The sequence below is a fragment of the Nicotiana tabacum genome, chromosome 12, assembly GCF_000715075.1.
Source record: "Nicotiana tabacum cultivar K326 chromosome 12, ASM71507v2, whole genome shotgun sequence".
In the NCBI taxonomy this organism is placed as follows: Eukaryota; Viridiplantae; Streptophyta; class Magnoliopsida; order Solanales; family Solanaceae; genus Nicotiana; species Nicotiana tabacum.
The window spans coordinates 127467910-127491871 of record NC_134091.1 but is presented as its reverse complement, the minus strand read 5'-3'; the positions used below and the strand labels follow the sequence as shown (position 1 = coordinate 127491871).

At 35.4% G+C, this 23962-nt stretch overlaps 2 protein-coding genes across 2 annotated transcripts; both read left to right on the top strand.

Moving 5' to 3' along the window:
* The first annotated feature begins 8250 nt into the window (after positions 1-8250).
* On the top strand, positions 8251-12118 carry LOC107795339 (protein DETOXIFICATION 18-like). Its single transcript, XM_016617963.2, has 7 exons — positions 8251-8755; positions 9352-9896; positions 10326-10412; positions 10508-10564; positions 11170-11408; positions 11509-11627; positions 11869-12118. Exons 1-7 carry the CDS (start codon positions 8459-8461, stop codon positions 11998-12000), a joined length of 1476 nt encoding a protein of 491 aa, XP_016473449.1. The 5' UTR covers positions 8251-8458; the 3' UTR covers positions 12001-12118.
* A 4988-nt stretch (positions 12119-17106) lies between these two features.
* Positions 17107-22751, top strand: LOC107828498 (protein DETOXIFICATION 18). The gene is made up of 7 exons (XM_075227071.1): positions 17107-17537; positions 20052-20599; positions 21105-21191; positions 21299-21355; positions 21644-21882; positions 22028-22146; positions 22472-22751. Exons 1-7 carry the CDS (start codon positions 17241-17243, stop codon positions 22601-22603), a joined length of 1479 nt encoding a protein of 492 aa, XP_075083172.1. The 5' UTR covers positions 17107-17240; the 3' UTR covers positions 22604-22751.
* Positions 22752-23962: the final 1211 nt, after the last annotated feature.

Below are 23962 nucleotides of genomic sequence, written 5' to 3'. Positions count from 1 at the left end.
TCAAACACTTCATCTTTAGATGTTAAAAACAATGTCCAAGTAAACCTAGAGTAATCATCAAAAAGCACCATAACATATCTCTTACCCCCTTTGCTCAATGTTCTCATTGGTCCACAAAGATCCATATGGATCAGTTCCATCGTCCGGGTAGTGCTTACCATTTTCTTGCTTTTGAAAGAGGATCTTACCTTGCACAAGCCTCACAAACTTTATCTTCTTTGAACTTAATGTTAGGCAGCCCTATCACTAAGTCCTTGGATGTCCAAGTATCGTGTACCAAAGGAGGGGATCATTATCCAACACACTTAAGCAAGTGAGTTCATTATCTGAAACTGAAACTGTGGACTGATCCATAACATATATTTTGTTCACTCTATTTCCCTGCAAAACTATCTTGTCAGTGGTAAGATTAATCACAAAATATTTTATAGAGGTGAAGGCTACCATGTTACCTCTATCACACAATTATGATACACTTATTAGACTGTACTTCAGTCCATCTATTAAGTAGACATTCTCAATAGAGTGAGAATCAGTCTTACCTACCTTTCCAACCTCAATGATCTCACCTTTCTTTCTATTTCCAAAGGAGACATTACTTTTTTAAGATCCTCAAAAGAAAGGAACTCGTTCTTGCTTCCTATCATGTACTTTGAACAGCCATTATCCATGCACCATATCTGGATGCGCCCCTTTACTTGGACCTGCAAAAGAAAATCAGTGGTTAGTCTTAGGAACCCAAACTAGTTTGGGTCTTTTTCTATAGGCAAAAGGATAAATCAAATTCTTTTTAGCCCAACTAGGCAGCCTATTTTTTCCAGGAACAAACTTTTTGTTCTTTTGATCTGCCTTCTCTTTTGCAGTGCATTCACTCTTATAGTGATCAGTGTTACCACAGTGTGTGCAAATTTTGTTCTCAGGGAGTGTGAAGTACTTACTTTTGGGATCCCACTTAGGTGCAGAGTTCCCAAAGCCAAGTCATCTTCTATTGCTACTATGATGTTCTTGTAGCCATGAAAGTGCATCGAAGGAGCTGTTCAATTTACAGGTTCTGTCTAGCTCATGCTTTACCTTGTTCAGATCCTCCTTTAGGACTATTACCTGTCCATCCCTCTTATAAAACTCACCTTTCATTTTTCCTATATTTTCCTCTAAAGTGAGTTGTGTGTGATCAGCTGTCTTTTTACCTGTTTCTAATTTCAATTTTAGATTTTCAGATCTAAGTTCTAGGACAATTATGTCGAGTGCATGAACCTGGTTCTTCAACACAGTATTTTCACTTTCAGTTTCACAAGCCCTATGTTCTAGGTTTTTGCACTTAGCTTTCAAAATCACACATTCTTTTGACAGCTGCTCCTTTTCATTATTCACATCCTCAAATTCATCAATTAGCTCTAGTAGTAACTTAGATAACCTTTCTTTAGACAAAAATTTAATCTTATCTTTGAGATGAAAGACACTTATCTCAGTTTCTTCATCTGATTCTCCAATGGCCATAAGTGCCCATTCATCATCATCATCTGATCTTTCATCTGAGCTTTCTCCCCAAGCAGCGATCATAGCCTTGGTTGATCCTTTGTTGTTGCTTTTCTTGGGTTGAATATGTTCCTTCTTCCTGTTCCTTCGTTCAGCTCTTTCCTTCTTTCATTCAATTTCCCAAAAAGGACAATTTTTGATATGGTGATCCATCTTTCCACACTTGTAGCAGCCATCATTAGTTTGCTTCTCAAGAGTTTTTTCCTTGCTGTAGCTTCCACTTCTTGAAGAACCATTTCCTCTCCTCAGGTACTTCTTGAAGTCTTTGGTGGTCATAGCCATTTCATCATCTTCCAAATTAGAACCTTCAGTGATTCTGAATGCCAAGTTCCTTTCCTTCTTAGGTACATCCATTTTTATGGTTTGTCTCCTAAATTCATAGGCAGTGAGATTCCCAATCAATTTATCTAGTGGGAGAGTGGCAATGTTCTTTGACTCCTAGATGGCAGTGATCTTGCTTTCCCAAGTGATTGGCAAGACCCTAGTAAGTATCTTCTCAACCCTCTCTTCTTCAGGGATAATCCTTCCAAGAGATTTTAGTTCATTTGTCAATGCAGTGAACCTTGTGTACATCTCCTGAATGGTTTCCCCATCCTTTATAAATAAGTTCTCATACTAAGAATACAGTAGAGTTCCTCTAGATCTCTTTACCTGAGTCATTCCTTCACGGGCCACTTGCAGTGTGTCCCAGATTTGCTTAACAGTGGAATAATCTTGGATTCTGCTGTACTCATCTGGACCAAGCCCACAAACAAGCCATTTCTTGGCTTTAGCATCATTCTCCCACTTCTTCAAGTCCTCAGCATTGCAATCCACTCTTGTTTTTGGCGCATCTACTCCTTCAGTATTTTTCTTCAAGGTTGCAAGTGGACCATCAGTGACAATGTCTCATAGCTCATAGTCTTCTCCTTGAATGTGATCTCTCATTCTGTTCTTCCACCAAGAGTAATATTGGCCATTAAAGAGTGGTGGCCTAGCAGTGGATTGCCCTTCCCAATTTCCAGGTGGTGCACTCATCTTGATCTTTTCCTAAGGTTTTAGCCTCTTCAAGGATAACCTGCTCTGATACCAATTGATGTTTTATACTTCTATACCACATAAGAGGGGGGTGATTTGTGAGGTGTCCAATTTTTCGCGTTCACATATTATAGAAGGACCTGGTTCTTCTATGTGTTCCTTATACTATTATTGCGGAATAATAAATACGGCAAGTAAAGAACACAAGTATTTTTATGTGGAAAACACCCGGCTCAAAAGGTGAAAAAACCACGACTTACTACCTAGTAAACATTTTCCCAACACTTCACTAAATCACTAAGCCAAAAACAGCATTTACAAAACTCTTTGTAAACGTAAGGATTACCCCTAATCATATGTGGCAACCACCCTCAGACTGTTGCGACAATTTCAAGTTAACTCTAACTTGAATACTACACTCAAAGTACCTAGTATAATTGCTTCTAGATAAAGCTAAAAGGTACAACTCAAAAGCCCTACTACAATGAAACTAGAATAAAAGACAGACACTTGGAACTGGTTCTTCTATCTGGTTCATGTAGCTTCAGGTTCGCACACTTGAATCACACAGGAATTTCTTGCAATATGCCTTGCTATTGTGCTTTCAGCTCTTGTTTAACTTCAGTGTTTGTGTGTGCCTATAACATGAGAACATCCTGCAATATATAGAGTTAGTAGAATAAGAAATAACTAGAAGTCTATTGCTTTACTCTTCCTTGGTGGAAGAGTTCTAGTTATGTTCAACTTCTAACTCCTCTCTTAACTAGGATAGAATTATCTTCGAGTAAGGAGTCCTTATTCTTATGTAACGACCCGACCGGTCCTTTTGAGTATTACAACCTTGCTTCCCTCTTTACTGTTCAAATATTACTTTACATCTGTTGTGTGAATTGCCGGGGTAATAATTGGTTCGAGTCCGGTGAGGTTTTGGAATGAATTGAAATACTTAGTTCCAAGGGTTAAAGCTTAAGTTAAAATAGTAATCAGATGTCGACTTATGTATAAACGGCCTCGGAATTTAATTCTGATGATTCCAATAGCTCAGTATGGTGATTTTGGACTTAGAAGCGTGTCCAAAAAATTATTTGGAGGTCCGTAGTGGAATTTGGAGTGAATTGCCGAAAGTTGAATTTTTGGAAAGTTTGACCGGGGAGTTGACTTTTTGATATCGGGGTCGGAATCCATTTCTGGAAATTTGAATATGTCCGTAATGTGAAATGTGACTTGTGTGCAAAATTTGAGATCAATCGGACGTGATTTGATGTGTTTCGACGTAAGTTATAGAATTTGAAGTTTCAAGGTTCAATGATTTCGGATTGAGGAGTAATTTGTCGTTTCGATATCATTAGGTGTGATTTGAGGCCTAGAGTAGGTCCGTGTTATGTTATGGGACTTTTTGATATAATTGGTTGAGGTCCCGGGGGCCTCGGGTGAGTTTCGGACGGTTAACGGATCAAATTTGGACTTAAGGAAATGCTGGAACTGCTGCCTACTGGTGTGATCGCACCTGCGAAGATTTTGATCGCAGGTGCGAAGCCGCATGTGCGTGAAATAAGCCGTAGAAGCGGCCAAGAGTGGGACTGGGCAGTGCTCGCAGGTGCGAGGAATTTGCCGCATCTGCGAGGCCGCAGGTGCGAAGGGGAATGCGCATCTGCGAAGCCCGCAGATGCGAGAATATCGCCACAGATGCGAGTTTTAAGAGGGCAGGCTATTTTCCGCAGGCGCGCATTCTTGTCCGCAAATGCAGATGCGCAGGTTGCAGTCCAGGCACCGTAGGTACGGAAATGCCTGGGCAGTGTTTAAAAACGAGGGTTCCGAGAATTTTTCTCATTTTGGACATTTTGGAGCTCGGTTTGGGCGATTTTGGAGAGCAAAATTTTCACACAACTTGGGGTAAGTGTTCTTAACTCCCTTGTGATTATATTCCATGAATTCATCTTCATTTTTGGTGTAAGATTTTTGAATCTTCAAGAGAAATAGAAGGAAATTTCTATAATGTCACAAAACAAACTTTTCAAGTTTGAATACCGATTTGGAGTCGGATTTGAGTGAAATTAGTATGGTTGAACTTGTAATTAGATGGGTTATCATATTTTGTGAGTTTCATCAGATTTCGAGACGTGGGCCCCACAGGTGATCTTTGGGGCATAATTTCGGATTTTGTGAAAATATTAGTATTTTGATATGGAATTAATTCCTATAAATTTTGTGGGCTGAATCAAATTAATTATGACTAGATTCGAGCCGTTTGGAAGTTGATACGCACATAATGGGATTTCTGGAGCATTATTTAGCTTGCTCGATATTGGATTCAGCTTGTTCGAGGTAAGTAACTCTTCTAATATTGGAGTTGAGGGTATGAACCCTAAATATATGAATTTTGTGAATTGTTGGGAGGTGACGCATATGCTAGGTGACGGACGTATGGGCGTGCACTATAGAAATTATGACATAATTATTTCTGTGAAATTTTATAGTTAAATAATCTTGGCATTTTCCATGCGGTTTTATTTGTCAAAGAAATTGAGCTGAAAAGCATATTAAAAATCATGTTGAGGCTATGTGCCAGTATTATTGGGATCCACAGAGGTCATATTGCTATGAATTATTGTGTTAAATTGAAAATTCATACTCAGTCATATTCATTTTATTGTATATCATAACTCAGTTTTATGACTCTATTTTGATGCATATAAATGTTTTGGGCCGAATGCCCTGTTTTACTAAAATGCCCGAGTGGCTTGATTTGTGAGGATGAGTGTGGATCGGGGCTGCCCACCTACAGCATACTTTATGACTGAGTGAGGCCGAGGGCTTGATTTGGTTATCGGGTTCCGAAGTGCGGGCCCGGATTTGACTTTTTGGTTGATTTTAGGCTATTGATTCAAGATTTGACCTTTATCATCTGGAATTGTTTCCCTTAGTATTATTTGATGTTCTTGAGTTATTTTTTTTGCTAGTTTTGAGTCGTTTGGAGGTCGGTACGCTTGGGATGGCATTTTTGGAGCATCGTTTGGCTTGCTCGGTAATAGATTTTTCTTGTTCGATGTAAGTAACACTTCTAAATTTGGTGCTAAGGGTATGAACCCTTGAATATACGTGATATGTGTTTGGTGTTGAGGTGATGTACATGCTAGGTGACAGGCGTGTGGGCGTGCACCATGTGAATTGTGACTTGGTTATTTATGTGGTACTGTGTAGTTACCTAATCTTATTTGTATCTATAAAATTTTTACGTGCTAGAGTAATTGAGTTGTGATCCATATTAGAAACCATGTCTAGGCTATATGCTTATCCTGTTGGGACTCATTGAGGTCATTTTTGTTGTCGAGTTATTTGCTTACATTGCAATTACATACCCAGTCATACGCATTCATTTGCATATCATATCTCAGTATTTGTTACCATTTATTGATATATCACATCATCATTTTGGGGCTAATTTTTATGACATTGTGAGCCCGAGAGACTAGAGAGATTGATGACTGAGTTAGGCCGAGGGCCTGATTGTGAGTGACATCTATGGATCGGGCTACACGCCGCAGCAGACTTTATTAATTCATGCTAGGATTTGACTTATTATAGCGTTTAGTCTGGATCTGCCCCTCCGGAGTCTGCACACCCACAATGAGCGCAGTTACTATTGATTCAATGCATTTGGGGTAGATCTACCCTGGATTTATTTGCATTTGGGCTGGATCTACCCTAGATTTATTTGCATTTGGGCTGGATCTGCCCTGATTTATTTGTATTTGGGATGGATCTGCCCTGGATCTATTTGCATTTGGGATGGATCTGCCCTGGGTTAGATCTGACATGTACAGTACTGAGTGCGATTGCTGAGTGACTGTGAGGATTGAGTTTGGGAGGACTGAGTGCATTGATACTCCGAGAGTATGCACATGGCTTTATCATCGCATTGTATTACAGTTGGCATGCATACTTGACATACACGCATAGAGATGCATTTACTCATGTTGTACGGTATAGTGACACTCATGACATTCACATGTGCATTGACATATAGGTATAGAGATGTACTTTCCTCATGCCATCTGATAATGAGACTTCTTAACTGTTGTTGAAAGTTTTTGGAAAAAATCACAGTTTTACAAACTTACTCATATTTTGGTGATTTCGATAAAAGATTTGGGTTTTCACTGATATACTTGAAAAGCATGCCTATTTTCCGGAACTGTGAACGAGCTGAGCATTATATCTCTGAGTTACTTCTTTTATCACTTTTATTATGTTGTTGTGCACTATTGTCGGCTATTAGTGTTGGACTCCGACCTTTGTTCCAGCTCGTCACTACTTTCAACCTAAGGTTAGGTTTGTTACTTATTGAGTACATGGGGTCGGTTGTACTCATACTACACTTCTGCACCTTGCATGCAAATGTTGGCTGCTGATATTGTTGAGACCGCGGGAATTCCGGTCATAGCTGCCTCTTTATCTTGGTAGCTTTAGAATTTTAAATCCGTTCATGTATATTTCCAATAGATGATGTATTTATTTCATACCAGCTTTGTAAACTCTAAATCTTAGAAGCTCATGATTTGTACTACCAGTCCTTGGAAAATGTATAAAAATTCAGTTATTCTATCATTTATTTGTCTCAATAAATCTCATTAAATTGGATAGTTGTTAATTGTCTTACCTTTAGGTTCCATCACGACTAGTTGAATTTTGGATCGTGATAGTCTGTTATGTCTTACCGTAAATATTAACCCCTTTATCCCTTTTTTAGTTGTCGAGTTTTTCTTTTAGAGTGTCAATTTGACTAATTTTTGGAGCTATATTAAATTAAATTAACTCAATATTTTAAAATTATAATTTGGATACTCAAAACTATAGAAAAACTATTACAAATTATATTTTTTCTCATGTCAATATAAATAAAAATAATACGTTTTAAAATATTGTCAAATGTTACATAATTTGAATAGTGAAACATGACAACTAAAATGAGTCGGATGGAGTAATTTGGCAGAATCGACAAACGCTTAAACTTGCCAGCATATTTCATTTAAACTCTCGAATTAAAGCTTGTTCGAATTGAGCAGCTGTACAGATAATAAAATGTTCCCAATAGACACTTGATGTCCTTTTTTTTTCTTCTTGAAAGATTTTGTGAAAATGGCTCTTCATTTTCTTCTTTTAAACAGAGAAGATCTTTTCTTTAATGGAGCAGATCTTGTTTTAAATTAATTGTGTTCATTTTTAGGGTCTTGTTTTTTGTTTGTAATAGGCTTATATATATAAGTAAAGGAGATGATATATTTTAAGTGGTTAACTTATCCACGTAATAAGCGCGTGAGAACACACGCAAAATCTTTTCAAAAGTTCGAGTCTCGAAAGTATTTAATAGGAATACTTTATCATGACATTGGGTGCTCAATTGGAATAAGCCTTAATTCGACTGCCTAAATAAAATATATCGATAAATTTAAGGGGTTGTCGCATTTATTCCGCCGAGTAAATTTTACATGCATAGGCATAATTACCAAATCTAAAATGGGATGAACTTCACATATATAGCTAGTATTGAGGTTGGTCTAAACGATATAAACGGCCACTTGTCCTTATCCAGATGCAAGATCCACAATCTTTGCCTCTTCAAGTGAATCTTGTTAATTAAACACTACTTCTTCTCACATACTATTTTTCTTTCTCACATACTATCTGTAGATTACTTCTTTCTTTCTGTCTTAGAACTAAAAGAGTTAGAGTTAGCTTCCCTATTTTAGTTTCTTAAGTCCTCAAAATCATTCTCATTTTCCTCCAATATATACTTTTGTTGAGCTTTAAGACAACGGTATAGTATAAGAAATTAAAACATAGGAAAAACAGTCATTTGGCACGTAATTAAAATACCGAATGCACATACTAAGAAGCAAAAACAATGGCTATAGATAACTCCTCAAATGTGAGAAGTCCTGAGTTACCGCCGCCAGTATTATCTGGCGGCGAAGAAATGGTGGCGGCCGCGCCAACAAAACAGAGGTGGTGGAATAAGATAATAGATGTAAAGGAAGCGAAGAATCAGATATTGTTTTCGTTACCTATGATTGTTGTGAATGGTAGCATTTATTTTATCAACCTTGTGTCTGTTATGTTTGCTGGACATCTTGGTAAGCTTGAACTTGCTGCCTCAAATCTTGGTAATTCTTGGGCTATGGTCTCTGGTTTCTCTTTCATGGTATGTATCGAATTTCCTCCTAATAAGACTTATAACTTCCATAGTTACAGCTTGTTTGGATGGTTGTTACCTGTGTTTTGTATCGTATTGTTACTTTAAATACAATGTTTGTTTTTTATTATTACTTAAATTTTATTGTATCGTCTCGTTAAATCCGTCGTTGCGTAACGACGAAAAGTACCACTTTATGGAATGACCGATTTGGTGTGGTCGCGTCGTTACCTTATTTTTTTCCTCTCATCTTGCCCTTCCTTATTATTAAATAATATTTTATCCTTTACTCTACCTTTTTATATAATAATTTGACCTCGTACCTTACTTTTTCTTTAAAATATTGCAAGTTTATTTTTTATATTATTGGTGCATGACATAATGAAACTACGGCAAACAATACAATCTATTCAAATATTGTATACATCAAAATGATACGGTATAATACTATACTATACTATACTATAATACTATACTATACTATACATTATGAAATGATACATAGCAACCATCCAAACAAGTTGTTACTAGTATGTGCTGATTACTTGCTAAACGTGTTTTTATGCTGGAAAAAAATATTCTAAACTTGTTAACTAACAATCTAGGTTGGACTAAGTGGTGCACTTGAGACATTATGCGGCCAAGGGTTCGGAGCAGGAATGTACAGAATGTTGGGAATACATCTGCAGACATCATGCATCATATCGTTCTTCTTTTCAATAGTGATTGCTGTTATCTGGTGGTATTCTGATATGATTCTTATTTTACTTCGTCAAGATCCTGAGATAGCTAAAGAAGCAGGGGTGTTCTTGAAATTTCTCATGCCTGGATTATTTGCATATGGTGTTTTGCAAAATATTGTGAGATTTCTTCAAACACAGTTAATTATCCTACCTCTCGTCGTGTGTTCAGTGGGATCTTTAGTTATCCACATTGGTATTGCCTATGCCTTGGTTCATTGGACTGGTCTTGCTTTTAAAGGAGCATCATTAGCAGCTTCCATTTCGATCTGGATTGCAGTCCTCATGTTAGGTCTGTACGTGTTTTTCTCGAGTAGATTCAACCATATTTGGGACAGTTTCTCATTAGAGCCATTTCGTCATATCTTTACGAACTTGAAATTGGCGTTGCCCTCTGCTGCCATGGTCTGGTGAGTAACTTCATATTCTGGGGCGGATAATATAGGCTCGTTAAAGGGGGAAACGCTCCTTATTAGGGCTTTTCCATTTCCAGGCTCGAATTTTTATAATACTTTTCAAGATTTTCACAAATATATTTGTAGTATATATAAGAAAAAAAATGGTGGATTCAATTGAACTTATATTCAAAACTATAGGTCTGCCCCTTCTCATATTCTGGGACGGACACCGTAGGGTTCGTTAAAGGGAGAAACGCTCCTTAGTAGGGCTTCTCCATTTCCAGACTCGAATCTTTATAACACTTTTCAAGATTTTTCACAAATATATTTGTAGTATAAGCAAAAAAAAAATGGTGGATTAAATTGAACCTATATTCAAAACTATAGGTCTGCCCCTGCTTATATTTCTAACCGTAATTTCCAATTTTGATGTATACACAGTTTGGAGTACTGGGCTTTTGAGCTTCTTGTGTTATTGGCTGGTTTGATGAAAAATTCAGAAACAACTACTTCTGTAGTTGCAATGAGGTAATTAAGCTTCTTTGCTTTAAATTATCACATTTTCACATTCTTGAAAGCTAAATCATAGTCTAATTGACATTCTTTTGGTTGTGATTTCTCAGTGTAAATACCGAAACCATCGCCTACATGATATCTTATGGTCTGAGTGCAGCTGCAAGGTAAATAACTAGTACTATGATTTATGAGTTTAACTAGTATGAATGAAGGGGAACCTTGGTGTAACTGGTAAAGTTGTTGCCATGTGACCAGGAGGTCAGGGGTTCAAGTCGTGAAAACAATCTCTCGTAGAAATGTAGGGTAAGGCTGCGTACAATAGACTCTTGTGGTCCGGCCCTTCCTGGACCTCGCGCATACTGGGAGCTAAGTACATCGGGCTGCCTTGGTATAACTGGTAAAGTTGCTGTCATGTGACCAGGAGGTCACGGGTTCGAGCGTGAAAACAACCTTTTGTAGAAATGTAGTGTAAAGCAGCGTACAATAGACCCTTGCGATCTAGCATTTCTCGAACCCCGCGCATAGCGGGAGTTTAGTGCACCGGATTGCCTTTTTTTTAATATTACATAAGAAATAATCACAGGTAATTTGTCTGTGATTTGTTAGATCAGTTACAAAAACGATAAGCGTGACTTGCTACAACATGTTAACATGCATATATAATGTAACAATTATATACACTACCCGTAAATGTATATAAGTTAAATCTTCCTTTTGTTATCCCTCAATTATGATGCTAAATTAATGTGTATTTAAAATATATATGCAGCACTAGAGTTGCAAACGAGTTAGGAGCTGGAAATCCTGACAAAGCAAAACATGCTATGGCTGTTACACTCAAGTTATCTATTATTCTTGCTCTTATAGTTGATTTGGCTCTATTTTTTGGTCATAATGCCTGGGCTGGCCTCTTCAGTGATAGCGCGGAGATAATTAGTAAATTTGCCTCCATGACGCCTCTCTTGTTAATATCCTTTGTATTCGATTTCTTTCAAGGAATTTTATCAGGTTAGATTTTAATTTCTATAATAATATTCATATAATAATATTCATGATATCCGACGAATTCAGGATTTAAACCTTATAAAATTATAATTGAATTGATCAGGGGTTGCTAGGGGATGCGGATGGCAACGTTGGGCTATGTGCATCAACTTCGCAACATTCTATGCCATCGGCATGCCAATAGCAGTAGTCCTTGCTTTCAAGTACAAACTACAGGGTCAGGTAATTCAAGTGCAACCATGCTTTATTTGTGGACTCACGTATCTAGAGACGGATTCAGAATTTAAACGTGATGAATACGGGCTTCATCCATACTCATATCATATTGTTTTTCCACAAACTTTTTGTTGTTTTGATATACTGCCATTTATGGATTTTAATATATTTAATGGTAACAAATATAGAATTGAGGTATAGTTAATTGATTAAAGTGTTTTTTTTTATGAAAAAATATATGATGCAGGGTTTATGGGTGGGCTTGATTTGTGGTCTAGCTTGCCAAGCTTCTGGCTTGTTTCTATTGACATTGTTGATCAGATGGAAAAAAGTAGAGGGCCCAACACAAAGCAATAGAGAAATTGAACCTCAAGCTTAAGCATGGTCATTTATGAGACCCTTTGTGTACTGAAACTCTTTAATTTCCTGTCTTAATTTAACGTCTTTCATTCAACAACAAAAATATTGTCTTTATATTTGCCTTTTATTTTTCTTAAGAGATTGTTTTCACGTCTCGATTTATGACTTAGGAGTTAACGGAAGAGCAACTCTACTGTTGCTTCAAAACACATCTTAAGAAAAATTATTTAACTCTCCAATTAGGAACAGTAATGTTATATAATGGCGGATGTTGCCTCAGCGCAACGGGTCCAATCATCATATTCAATCATGAAAAACTTTTTTCAATAAGAGAAAAATTATAATAAAGTAATATTACTGTAATAAGGAATTCGACATTTGATAGCTCGAGTAAAATAATTAAGAGACTACTATAAACCTAAAGAGAAGCCCTATCTTTTAATTTGCACACTTTATTATAACATCGATCACGCTTTCTATTGTTTCTCACATACTATTTTCCTTCTAAAAGCATCAGTGAATTACTCACAAATTTTGCTTTCTCGTAGACTACCGTGTTTTGATATATTCTATTTATGTTATTTACCGTAAATATTATTTCTATAGGCATCTTATTACTGAATCTAGAACGGGATGGACTTCATGACTATTTACTATCATTAAAGTTGGTTTAAAATAAAAATGAACGGACTAACATAAAATTATAGATAATTTTCACCTCTTCGTATACACATGTTATGATCCAATCTTTGCCTCTACACGTGACTCTGATCGAGTGTTTAGACCAAATCATGTTAATATACAATAATCAACAACATATGATATGCATTTATTAATTTCATATAAACACCCAAGTGAATAAACTTTTACCCTACTCAGGCGCTAGTTCAAAAATTTCTCCTCTCCCTCCTCCTTTTCCTGCCTCCCAAGTCCTCAAAATCTGTCATTTTCGATTATTTCACTAATTATTAATATTCCAGATACGTCATGGTATAAGATTATTTGAACTACAAAATCAAACTGGATCATAGAGCAAGATTTAATTTTTAAGTAATAATCAACAAATTAGATTTTATTATCAACAGATTTTTATGTGGGGGGCATGCTTTTGCTAATTTTTATTATGTAAAGAGTAACAAAGCCATTGGCACGCTATAATTAGCGAATGTGAAAGAAGCATGAGGATCACATGAATTGCTATTACACAACTACCTCTTTGTCTTTCTCTTTGTGGTTGGTAGATCTAATGAAAAGAAAAAACGTGTAAGAAATACGTCAAGTCACCTTTTGTTATTTAGGCTTGAAATAAACGAGGTACATTTATTTTGCAAAGCCAAATTGTTAATTTACTCCCAAATTGGATAACAATTAAATTTGTACGCGATTTAAAGGATACGTAATTTAATTCAATACGGATAATTAAGAATAATAGATAAATAAATTAAAGATAAAATAAACGATCAAACCATTCGCAATGTTAAGACCAGGACTGATCTTAGATTGAATAGTGAGTTCATCCTCGATCGGACCCTCGGTTCCAGCCCAGTCACGAATAAGGAACATAACAAGTGAATAATGTCGTTAACAGTAGTAAAAGTAAACTTTTTATTGCCTTGAATTGTGTGTTACAATGTATCACACTAAGAAAAACTTCTCATTTATATAGTAGAAGAATTTCAGTCCTAGTATAAGTCTAGAAATAATAAAAATCTTCTTTTTCAAGTAATTGTTGATCCATAATCGATGTCAAGCGAGATTCGCATCGTGGTATCCGATTGAGGACGAGTATTACGGCCTTCAATCCGTCTTGCATAACTGTTCACCGTATCTCCCGAGGTCTAGAACTTATACTTGGTCTGGGGGCGTCGCTTTGCCATGTCCGATATCGGATATATCGTTCACTCTCCTTGAGTCTCGATACGAGGGGTCTCTGACCTCGATTACAATCTTGTGGATCCGTGCTCCCCTTAGTTATCTCATCGAGGAGTAGGGGTAGACATTGCCCATGATTTTACCCGTACACACAAATTAGATGAATCAACCTAACATTTATTGGGATTTTAATCAAGTCTATGTAGTAATATGTAAGTTGGCCTCAGCCCCAACCAATAAATTAATCTAAAAAGGTGCTTATTCAACCGCTTAAACTAAAAATAGCGAATGTATAATATATGCATAATTCATATATAATATGTGTATACTACTACTACAATAACAACAACAACAATAACAACAACAATAATAACAAACTTAGTGTGTGATCCCACAAATAGGGTTTTAGGAGGGTGGGGTGTATGCATATAGGGTTTTAGGAGTGTGAGGTGTACGCAAATAGGATTTTAGGAGGGTGGGGTATACCTTATGTGAGGTAGAGAGGTTATTTTCGATAAACCTTCGACTCAATATGTGTATCCATGTAAAATATGTGCATATCAACTAGAAATGATAAACAGTATATTTAACTGGCTATTCACGTAAATATCCCCGACATATTCAATTGACATTTGACCAAGTGTAATTGAGTCTATGTTTCTTAGAGCCCATTTAGATTGGCTTAAAAAGTAACTTTTAAGCATAAGTGCTTAAAGGCGCTTTTTAAGTGTTGAGCTTGCTTTATAAATAAGCAGTTAAGTGTTTCGATAAAAGTGCTGAATCTGAAAAAAAAATTATTGAAGTGTTTGGTAAATAAGTGTTGGTAAGCACTTGTTTATGTTAAAATGACTGAAATATCATTAAAGTTGTTAACACTACAAAGAAAATGATTACGATAATATTTTATTCTAAATTAATACACATACAAAAAAAAAATTATAATTTAGTTCACTTTCAATTTAAACTGATTGCCTAAATATAAATTATTTATTTAAATAACATTCAATAATCTATTATTTCACCAAAAAATATTTTTTTCCGCTCATAGCTTCAAATTCTAGGTTAACATGTAGACTTATTGAAAATTTTGATTTAGAATATAGTTTCACCAATTTAAAAATGAAGGATTCAGCAGCAATTTTTTTAAAATGTTATGGAACCAAAAAAGAAGCTAAAAGAAAACAATGTATTCAAAATATTAGAATGTACCAAACATTTACAAAGCTACCGTTGGCTTTACGTTTACAACTTCAAAGAAATTGATAAAATTTTGGGGAATGACAGCAGAAAGCTTGAAAACGACTATTAGATGATACAGAATTTAATTAGTAAGGGAAAGATAGTTTTGGGTTTAGAAAAAGTGAAAGGAATAATAAGGTAAATTACTTGGTCAAACATAAGGGGCTTATAAGCCAAAAAGCCCATAACTTATTGCTTTTGGCTTGTTTCGAGTGTTTTAGCTTAAAAGTATTTGGCTTAAAGCACTTTTATAATTTATCCAAACACGCAAATAAGCCCAAAAATATTTTTAAGCTGGTTTGGTCAGCTTTTAAGTCAATTCAAACACCCTCTTAATTGGAATAGGACCTATAATTTATATTTTACCCAATATTCATAAGTGCCAACATTTTATCTGAGAGCAAGCAGTTGGCATCAGGGGCGGATTTAGGGGGGCGAAAGGGGGTTCACCCGAACCCCTTTCGCCGAAAAATTATACCGTATATATATATATATATATATAAGGCAAAATTTATTTTTTACCTTTATGTATTAAGTTTTGAATCCCCTTGACACAGCCCAAAAGTGATGCTTAGTGGTCAATAGGGTTCAAACCCATTGTAAGGTCATAGATTCAATTCTCACTAGCTACAATTTTTTTAACTTTTTTCTTTTTGAACCCCATTCGTGAAGATCCTACCTCCGCCATTGGTTAACATGATTAAAGAAAATATACTTTATTTTGAATTATATTGTGCCTATGTTTTTTTTGCGCCGAGGATCTTCGAAAACGTCATTTTTACTTTCACACAAGTAAGGATAAGGTCTCCGTATATATTATAATTCCTAGAACCCTCTTCTGATATTACATTAGAATTATTGTTATTGTAGTACTTTTACTTAAGAATTGAAGAATAAAAACGAAGTACTCTTGACTCTTCTCTGATTTCATTTACTAGTAAGTTAGGTAGCGAACTCGAAAAGTGTTTGGGATAGCTTTCTAGAAATATTTTTTTGGGAAAAATCTTTAAAAGCTTTTTAGAAATTAACTTTTGCCTTGATAACTTTTTTCCAATAATATATACAATCTTAAAAGTGTATATTTCTTCACGTGGCTTTAGCATATTTCCCTTTCTGTCATTTCATCAATTATATTCAATGAATTGGCCTTCTCGTACGTCTTTCTTTCTTTCTTTACGTAACAGAAGTCTGGAATAGTAAATGCACGTCTTTAACGACTCGACAACTTGTCTCATTAGAGAATTCATTAATATTGGTAAACTAAGAAGCAAACAAGACCTGTGTTAGACGCATGTGGTTGTCATTATTCTATCGCCTCTTTTTCAATCTCTTTGTGCCAGAGTCTTTCGTAAACAGTCTTTTTATCCTTCGGGTAAGGGTAAAATCTACGTACACATTATTCTCCTCAAACCTCACACGTATAATTATATTGAGTTGTTATTATTGTTATAAGAAGCAAACAAGAAAAACATGTGGGCAAGTTATACATTTAATAATAATTATATCAACTAGTCAAATATATATATAAAAAATATACACTAATTATGTATAAAATATAATATACAAAAAATATATAATTTGCCGACTATTATTTTTAAAAGATGCTATATAGTGTATTCTTCCAAAAATAATTGTTTCCTCTTGTTTAAGAACCAATGACATTATATTCTTATTAGTTCATTTAAAAGAAAATGATATCATTCTAAATTAGGCAACTACTTACTTTACACTTCTCATTTTATTTTTAATACACGTTATACAAATATTATGATAACGCTACAAGTTTTAAAAGTACGTACTACTCCCTTCGTCTCAATTTACGTGGCACTATTCGGACTTCGAGACCCAAATCAAATTTTTATGCACTATTTTTATGTGTCTTTTGAATTATTAATTATTGAGACATATAGTACTTTTTTAACGTAATTTCCAAATTTGTAAACTGTTCTAAAAAGATTTCAACATATTATATCGAACTCAAGATCAAAATTAAGAAATTTGAATATTGAAATCCAAACAGTGCCATGTAAGGGATAATAAGTTTGCGGTTGGTAGATAATAAGTTTTTCCTTATATTTCGTGCCCAACAGGGAAGTAACAAGAGATCATAGTAGAGTGAGAGAGAGTGAAAGCACAGGTAGCAAAGATATGGCAACGAACAATTCATCAAGTAGTCTTAAAAGTCCCCTTTTGCCGTCAGCATTATCCGGCGAAGGACGGGCGGCGGCGGCGGCAGCAGCAACAAACAGGTGGTGGAATAAAGTAATTGACATGGAAGAAGCAAAGAATCAGATATTGTTTTCGTTACCAATGATCGTTGTGACGAGTAGTTTCTACTTCATCAACCTTGTATCTGTCATGTTTGCTGGACATCTTGGTAAACTTGAACTTGCTGCTTCAAATCTTGGTAATTCTTGGGCTGTGGTCTCTGGTCTTGCTTTTATGGTATGCATCTTTCTTCCTAAATGATACGTTCATACTTATATTGTTACTGATACTGGTGATCAGTAGTAACGAAGTCAGAAATTTCGCTAAGGGTGTTCAAGATTTAATATATATATATATATATATATATCAAATAATCAAATCTATTACTGTAGTTTCATTGCTATTACATTTAGCTATATATATATATATGTTAAAATGGGTTGAATCAATAAATGGTTGGATCGTAATCCGCCCAAATTTTGCTCCAGAAAAAATGAGCTTATGCTCTGAAAGTTGGTTTGAAACGAGCTATTCGTTCGTATTGTTAAGGTGGTTATTGTTAAGGTGGTTTAGACCTTGTATGAGTTCATCTAAATTCAGTAGTTTTGGTTTAGACTTCGTATGTGTGTTACAAACTCCACTAAGTAAGTACAAAAAATAAACGAACTCAGTATATTAGAGGAGATGTGGTAGTATTTCGAATCCGAATCGTTTGGTATATTCCGGCCATCTCCTGCTACTTGAATTCTTGCCTACTTGAGATGATTTTTGAGTTCTGTCTCTTCTTCCATATATTTCCACCCACCACAAAGGTCTTATATTTCTTTGAAAATGTTCTGTGACCACAGATGTAGGGGGACTCCCATGGCTCTGATCCAAGTACTTTTGACAGATATGGAGTTGGAAAGACAACCGGTGATGGGGTTCCACCATTCGAGATAAAGCTTGAATTTCTTCCACCTCCATTCTCCTTGGAGAATCTGCTCAGCCATGTTTCTGTTGGGGAACTCAAACATAAAAAGATTCTCAGCCATCTCATACATGTTCACTCCAAATGTTGTTTTCCACGTTATACATCCCCATCTTCGAATTTATGATAGTGTAGGTCTCTAAGTTGTTTCCTTCCCAAAGTACCCAATGATACATCTTATCAGAAGTCCATTGTACTTCATCCCATTTGACTCCAGGATCGTGATGCCTCATTTATTAGTGCTAGCAACTGCTTCATGAAAGATGTTTGATTGCCATTTACTCTCTTGTACTGCTTTGGCATAAGGGTAATTTGCTTCAGAAAGTCTGGGTGGCCCTGTGAATTGAGTTGGGAGGAGTATTTAATAAACCTTTCTATCTTAAAAGCAACGTCTCTTCATCCTCCTTTCAAAGCAAGTTCAGGGATTATAATGACCTCACGATTGTCTCTTTTCAAAGACAATATACTCATGTATCTCCCATGGTCATTGTACTTCCTAATACAAAAATATTCAGTTAGTTTGTCCTTATTCTTCCATCTCCGTACCACATTCTTCTGGTCATTAGAAGGTTCTTTGAGCACATTACAGATCCATTCCATAGTCTTTTTGCTTAGCGTGGAGCGTCTCATCATATTGCGACTTCTCTCCACCCAATCGAACCATGTATCACTGTTGGAGGTCCATCTGGTGATTTCAAAAGATTTGAAACCAATAAAATAAATTATGTTTTCCCCATAAGAAATAACTTTTGTTTAAGAGAGTTTAAAGGAAAGGATAGTATCTCAATAATCACAGTGGAAGGAAAAATGTATTTTCCGGTACTGAACGACGTCGGATTCTACAGTACTCAAATGACGGAAAACACTGTTCACACCGGAAAATATAAAAGTGGTCAGAATTTGATTTTAATTGGATGGGTAGGCTCGGATTTGCGAGGAGAAGAGGTTGTTCTGAAGAAATATTCCCAAAACGACGCCGGTTCTGCAGTATTCAAATGCCGGAAAACACTGTTCACACCGGAAAATTTAAAAGTGGTCGGAATTTGATTTTAATTAGATGGATAGGCTCAGATTTGCGAGGAGAAGAGGTTGTTCTGAAGAAATATTCCCAAATTCTAGCCGGAAACAGTGTCACACACCGGCGCGTGGACCGCTGGAAAACTCCTTCCGGTAGCGCGTGAGGGTGCGTGGGTCCTTTTCTGCCGAAGATGGTTTTTGAGGGTTGTTCGCGAAGGGGCTATCTCTGTTATAAATGAAGAAAAGAAGGGTTAGAAAAAGAAGAAGAGATTGGGTGGGAGGAAAGACTCCATTTTTTTAAAACTGCTATTTTTTTATATAGAAAGTATAATCTTCTACATATAGTAGTATAATTTTCGACGAGGGTGTTCAACTGACCACTCTTAACTTCATTGTATGTGGTTACGTCGTTGTTGCTGCTATGAGTTCATCTGAATACAGTAGTTTTGGTTTAAACCTTGTGTGTCTGTTAAAAACCCCACTAAGTACAAAAATAAACTTAGTAAATTAGAGGAGATGTGGTAGTATTCCAAATCAGAACTAATAAAGTCCAAATAATGGATTCGCCTATGAGTCTATGGTGTTTTCTTTGGCATTTGATTTTTTCTTTGCGTCCATCTTTTGCACACTAATTTGTTTATCAAGTGATGTTTAAAAGAGACGATCAAAGAAAGTCCAAGTTTGAGATTCAACTTTTTCATTTTGCCCTATGCTTCAAATTTGAATGAAACAAGTTTTAATCTTGTTAATGTACAATAATCTAGGTTGGTCTAAGTGGTGCCCTTGAGACACTATGCGGCCAAGGATATGGCGCAAAAATGTACAGGATGCTAGGGATACATCTGCAGACATCATGTATCATATCATTCTTATTTTCAATAGTGATTGCCGTTATCTGGTGGTATTCTGATATGATACTGATTTTACTTCATCAAGATCCCGACATAGCAAAAGAAGCAGGGGTGTTCTTGAAATTTCTTATACCTGGATTGTTTGCATACGGTTTCTTGCAAAACATTATGAGATTTCTTCAGGCTCAGTCGATTATCATACCTCTTGTCGCGTGCTCAGTTGGAACTTTAGTTATCCACATTGGCATTGCCTACACTTTAGTTCATTGGACATGTCTTGGTTTCAAGGGAGCATCATTAGCAGCTTCCATTTCAATCTGGATTGCAGTTCTTATGTTAGGTCTATACGTACTTTTCTCCGAAAAATTCAGCCATATCTGGGAGTATGGTTTCTCATTCGAGCCATTTCATCAAATCTTTACAAACTTGAAGTTGGCTTTGCCCTCTGCTGCTATGGTCTGGTGAGTATCATGTTTGTTAATTTGGTTATTCTAGTAAAAGAAAATATTGTCATTTAAGCCGTAACATAATTCCCAATGAGTTTAACTATTGTACGCTCATAGTATAGAGAATTTTTACACTATCAGGTAATTTAATTAGAAGTTAATAACAGGTAACTTTCTGTAGTAAGATTGGATATTGGTAACATGGTAAGTGACTTACACGGGGAAAGTGCATAGATAGTCATTCTCATAGATGCTATTTAGAGATTAGCTAGTAGTTATTTTGTCCTAAAATTTTAAACTAAAATTCCGGACAATTTAGGACATTTTTGTCCCGAAAAATTAAACTGAAAAACTGAAATTGAGGATGCACCGGCTAATTCTTAAATAGCAGTCCTTTAGAGTGGCTACCTCGTGTCGTTTCCACCTTTAACAGATGGTAAAACTATAATGATAGGGTGAAATTCTTTGACACTGTTGTGTAAATAAGGAGTAAATCTTTTCCAATTTGATGTGTACACAGTTTGGAGTACTGGGCTTTTGAGCTTCTTGTGTTATTGGCTGGTTTGATGAAAAACTCAGAAACAACTACTTCTGTTATTGCAATGAGGTAATTAAAGCTTCTTTGCTTTAAACCATTATAGTATTTTATATTACTTAAGGTTAAATTTTAATTAGTCTAGCTGATACCAATTGTTTTGGGTTGTAACTTTCCAGTGTAAACACTGAAGCCATTGCCTACATGATGTCTTATGGTCTGAGTGCAGCTGCAAGGTAATTTATATATTTGTCCTCGTTGGTCAACTGAACACCCTTCGTCGAAAAACTATAATGTGTATATAAGGTAAAATATCACTTCTTATTGATTAAAAAAAAATAGACTCTGAACACCCTTACATAGTTCACTAACAAAGAGTGTTCAAAATTTGAATACCCTTATCGAATTTCCTTACTTTACCACTTCGTGCAGTCAATAATAGTGTAAAAATTCTTTGACTACTCATTTTTGAGTTATCCCTAGTTTGTTACTAATACCAAATGTGTATCCAAATATATTTGCAGCACTAGGGTGGCAAATGAATTAGGAGCTGGAAATCCACACAAAGCTAAACATGCTATGGCTGTTACACTCCAGCTTTCTATTATTCTTGCTCTTATAGTTGATTTGGCTCTATTTTTTGGTCATAATGTCTGGGCTGGCCTCTTCAGTGATAGCGCGGAGATAATTAACAAATTTGCCTCCATGACGCCTCTACTGTTAATATCCTTTGTATTCGATTTCTTTCAAGGAATTTTATCAGGTCAGATTATTAGACACATATATACATAACTTATCATATATTATATATTTACCGGCTATTTTTAGTTTAAGCGGTTGGGTGTGCGACTATTTGTGTTAATTCTTCTTCAAAATAACCTTACTAAAAGTGTAATTAAATTGATCAGGAGTGGCTAGGGGATGTGGGTGGCAACATTTGGCTATGTGCATCAACTTGGCAACATTCTATGTCATTGGCATGCCAATAGCAGGTCTCCTTGCTTTCAAGTTTAAACTACAAGCTCAGGTAATTCAAGTGCACACCATGCTCGGTTTTCTCTCGTATTCAGATAGACGGATCTTTGATTTAAACTCTTTTTTAAATACTAAACTCATTTTATATTTTAAAATTAGGAGTTAAAAAACTAATATTCGTCAAAACTTTTAGTCATTATTTAACATTTATGCCTATGCTACGTGTCAAAGGTCAATAATGTGTTGAACGCAATTGAACGTTGGCTTCATCCGGTGGCTTTAATATATTGTTTTTGGATTTTAATATATTAAATAGCGATTAATCTAGATATAATTGACGTATAGTTAATTGATTAAAATGTTATTTTTTGATGCAGGGTTTGTGGATGGGCTTGATATGTGGTCTAGCTAGCCAAGCTTGTGGCTTATTGCTGCTGACATTGTTTACTAAATGGGGAAAACTAGAGGGCTCAACAAAAAGCAATAGAGAAAGTGAACTTCTAGCTTAAGATTGAGTTCATGAGAATTGATTTTTTTTGTAAAATTTATATTAGTTGAGTGATCGTGTGAGAAATTAATTCGACAATAACTTGCGTATTGGCCACTGGCGTGCTTGTTTGTTATTAATGATTGAGGGCTTATTGCATATGCCTTAAATTCTGAACTCTTTAATTTTTATCTCATAATTTTAAATATATAATTTTAGTGCTAAAAATTTTAAAAGTTAAACTTATCAAATTAAAATTTAGAATTCGTCTCTAATCGATGTCTTATAACGAGATAGGAGTGTTAACTTTATCTGCACTGAATTCTAATACCTGCTATACGAAAACCTGATTGCCAAACTGTCTGATTTGGTCTTTCCTTATCCAAATCCACATCTAACCTAACAAAATTTATGCAAATTTATCATCAAGGATCACTTAAGTATTCATTCTTCACTGAGGATGACAGCTACTTTTGGGTGATTTGCACAAATAACACACTTCGGTGCCACTTTTAATTTTTTGATCTCGCGCCCAATGGGTAAAACTTCAATTTTAACAAGTATTGTCTTTCGCTTGACTTATGTGCAACATTCTTTTGACTTTTAACCTTAAACATTTTCAATATTGGCTACTTTTTATAGGGAAAAATAAAAAATGGTCATATTTATAATTGGTAACTTAAAAATAGTCACAGTTCCAAAAGTAATCAAAATTTAGTCACTTTTCATGTAAAGACAAAATATGAACAAAAACACACTTCAAAATCCAGAAATATTCCACCATAATATGATGGAGTTCGATTTTTTTACCTATGAGCTTCCAGCATAATATATTAGAATTTTATAATGTGCTAGAATTCTATCATAATATGCTAGAAGTTTATATGCAGAAGCTCCATAATCCCGCATATTATGCTGGAACTTTTTGTGTACTGGAGTTCCAACATAATATGATGGAAGTTTATACGTATGAGCTCCATAATCCAGTATATTATGCTAGAACTTTTCGTATTTTAGCAAAACAGTGGCTATTTTTCAATAACTTCGTAAACGCTAACTATTTTTCAACGGAAAAATGACATTGTATAGCCGCTATAAAAATAATAGCTGAAAAATGTATAAAATTTGTATATTTTTTATTTTTATACATTTTGTATGTTATATACAAAAATTATATAAATTTATACACTTTTTCGGCTATCAGATATAAATAGCTTCTGACACGGACTAAAAGTGATAATACACTATTTTTTAATTACTAATCCTAAAATTTGCTAGCTCGTGCTATTTTTACTTTTTTATACCATCACTTATAGTACTGCCAACTGGGCTATCCGCAGGAAACCCAAAATTTAGGGGTGGATTTACTCAAATGACCCTT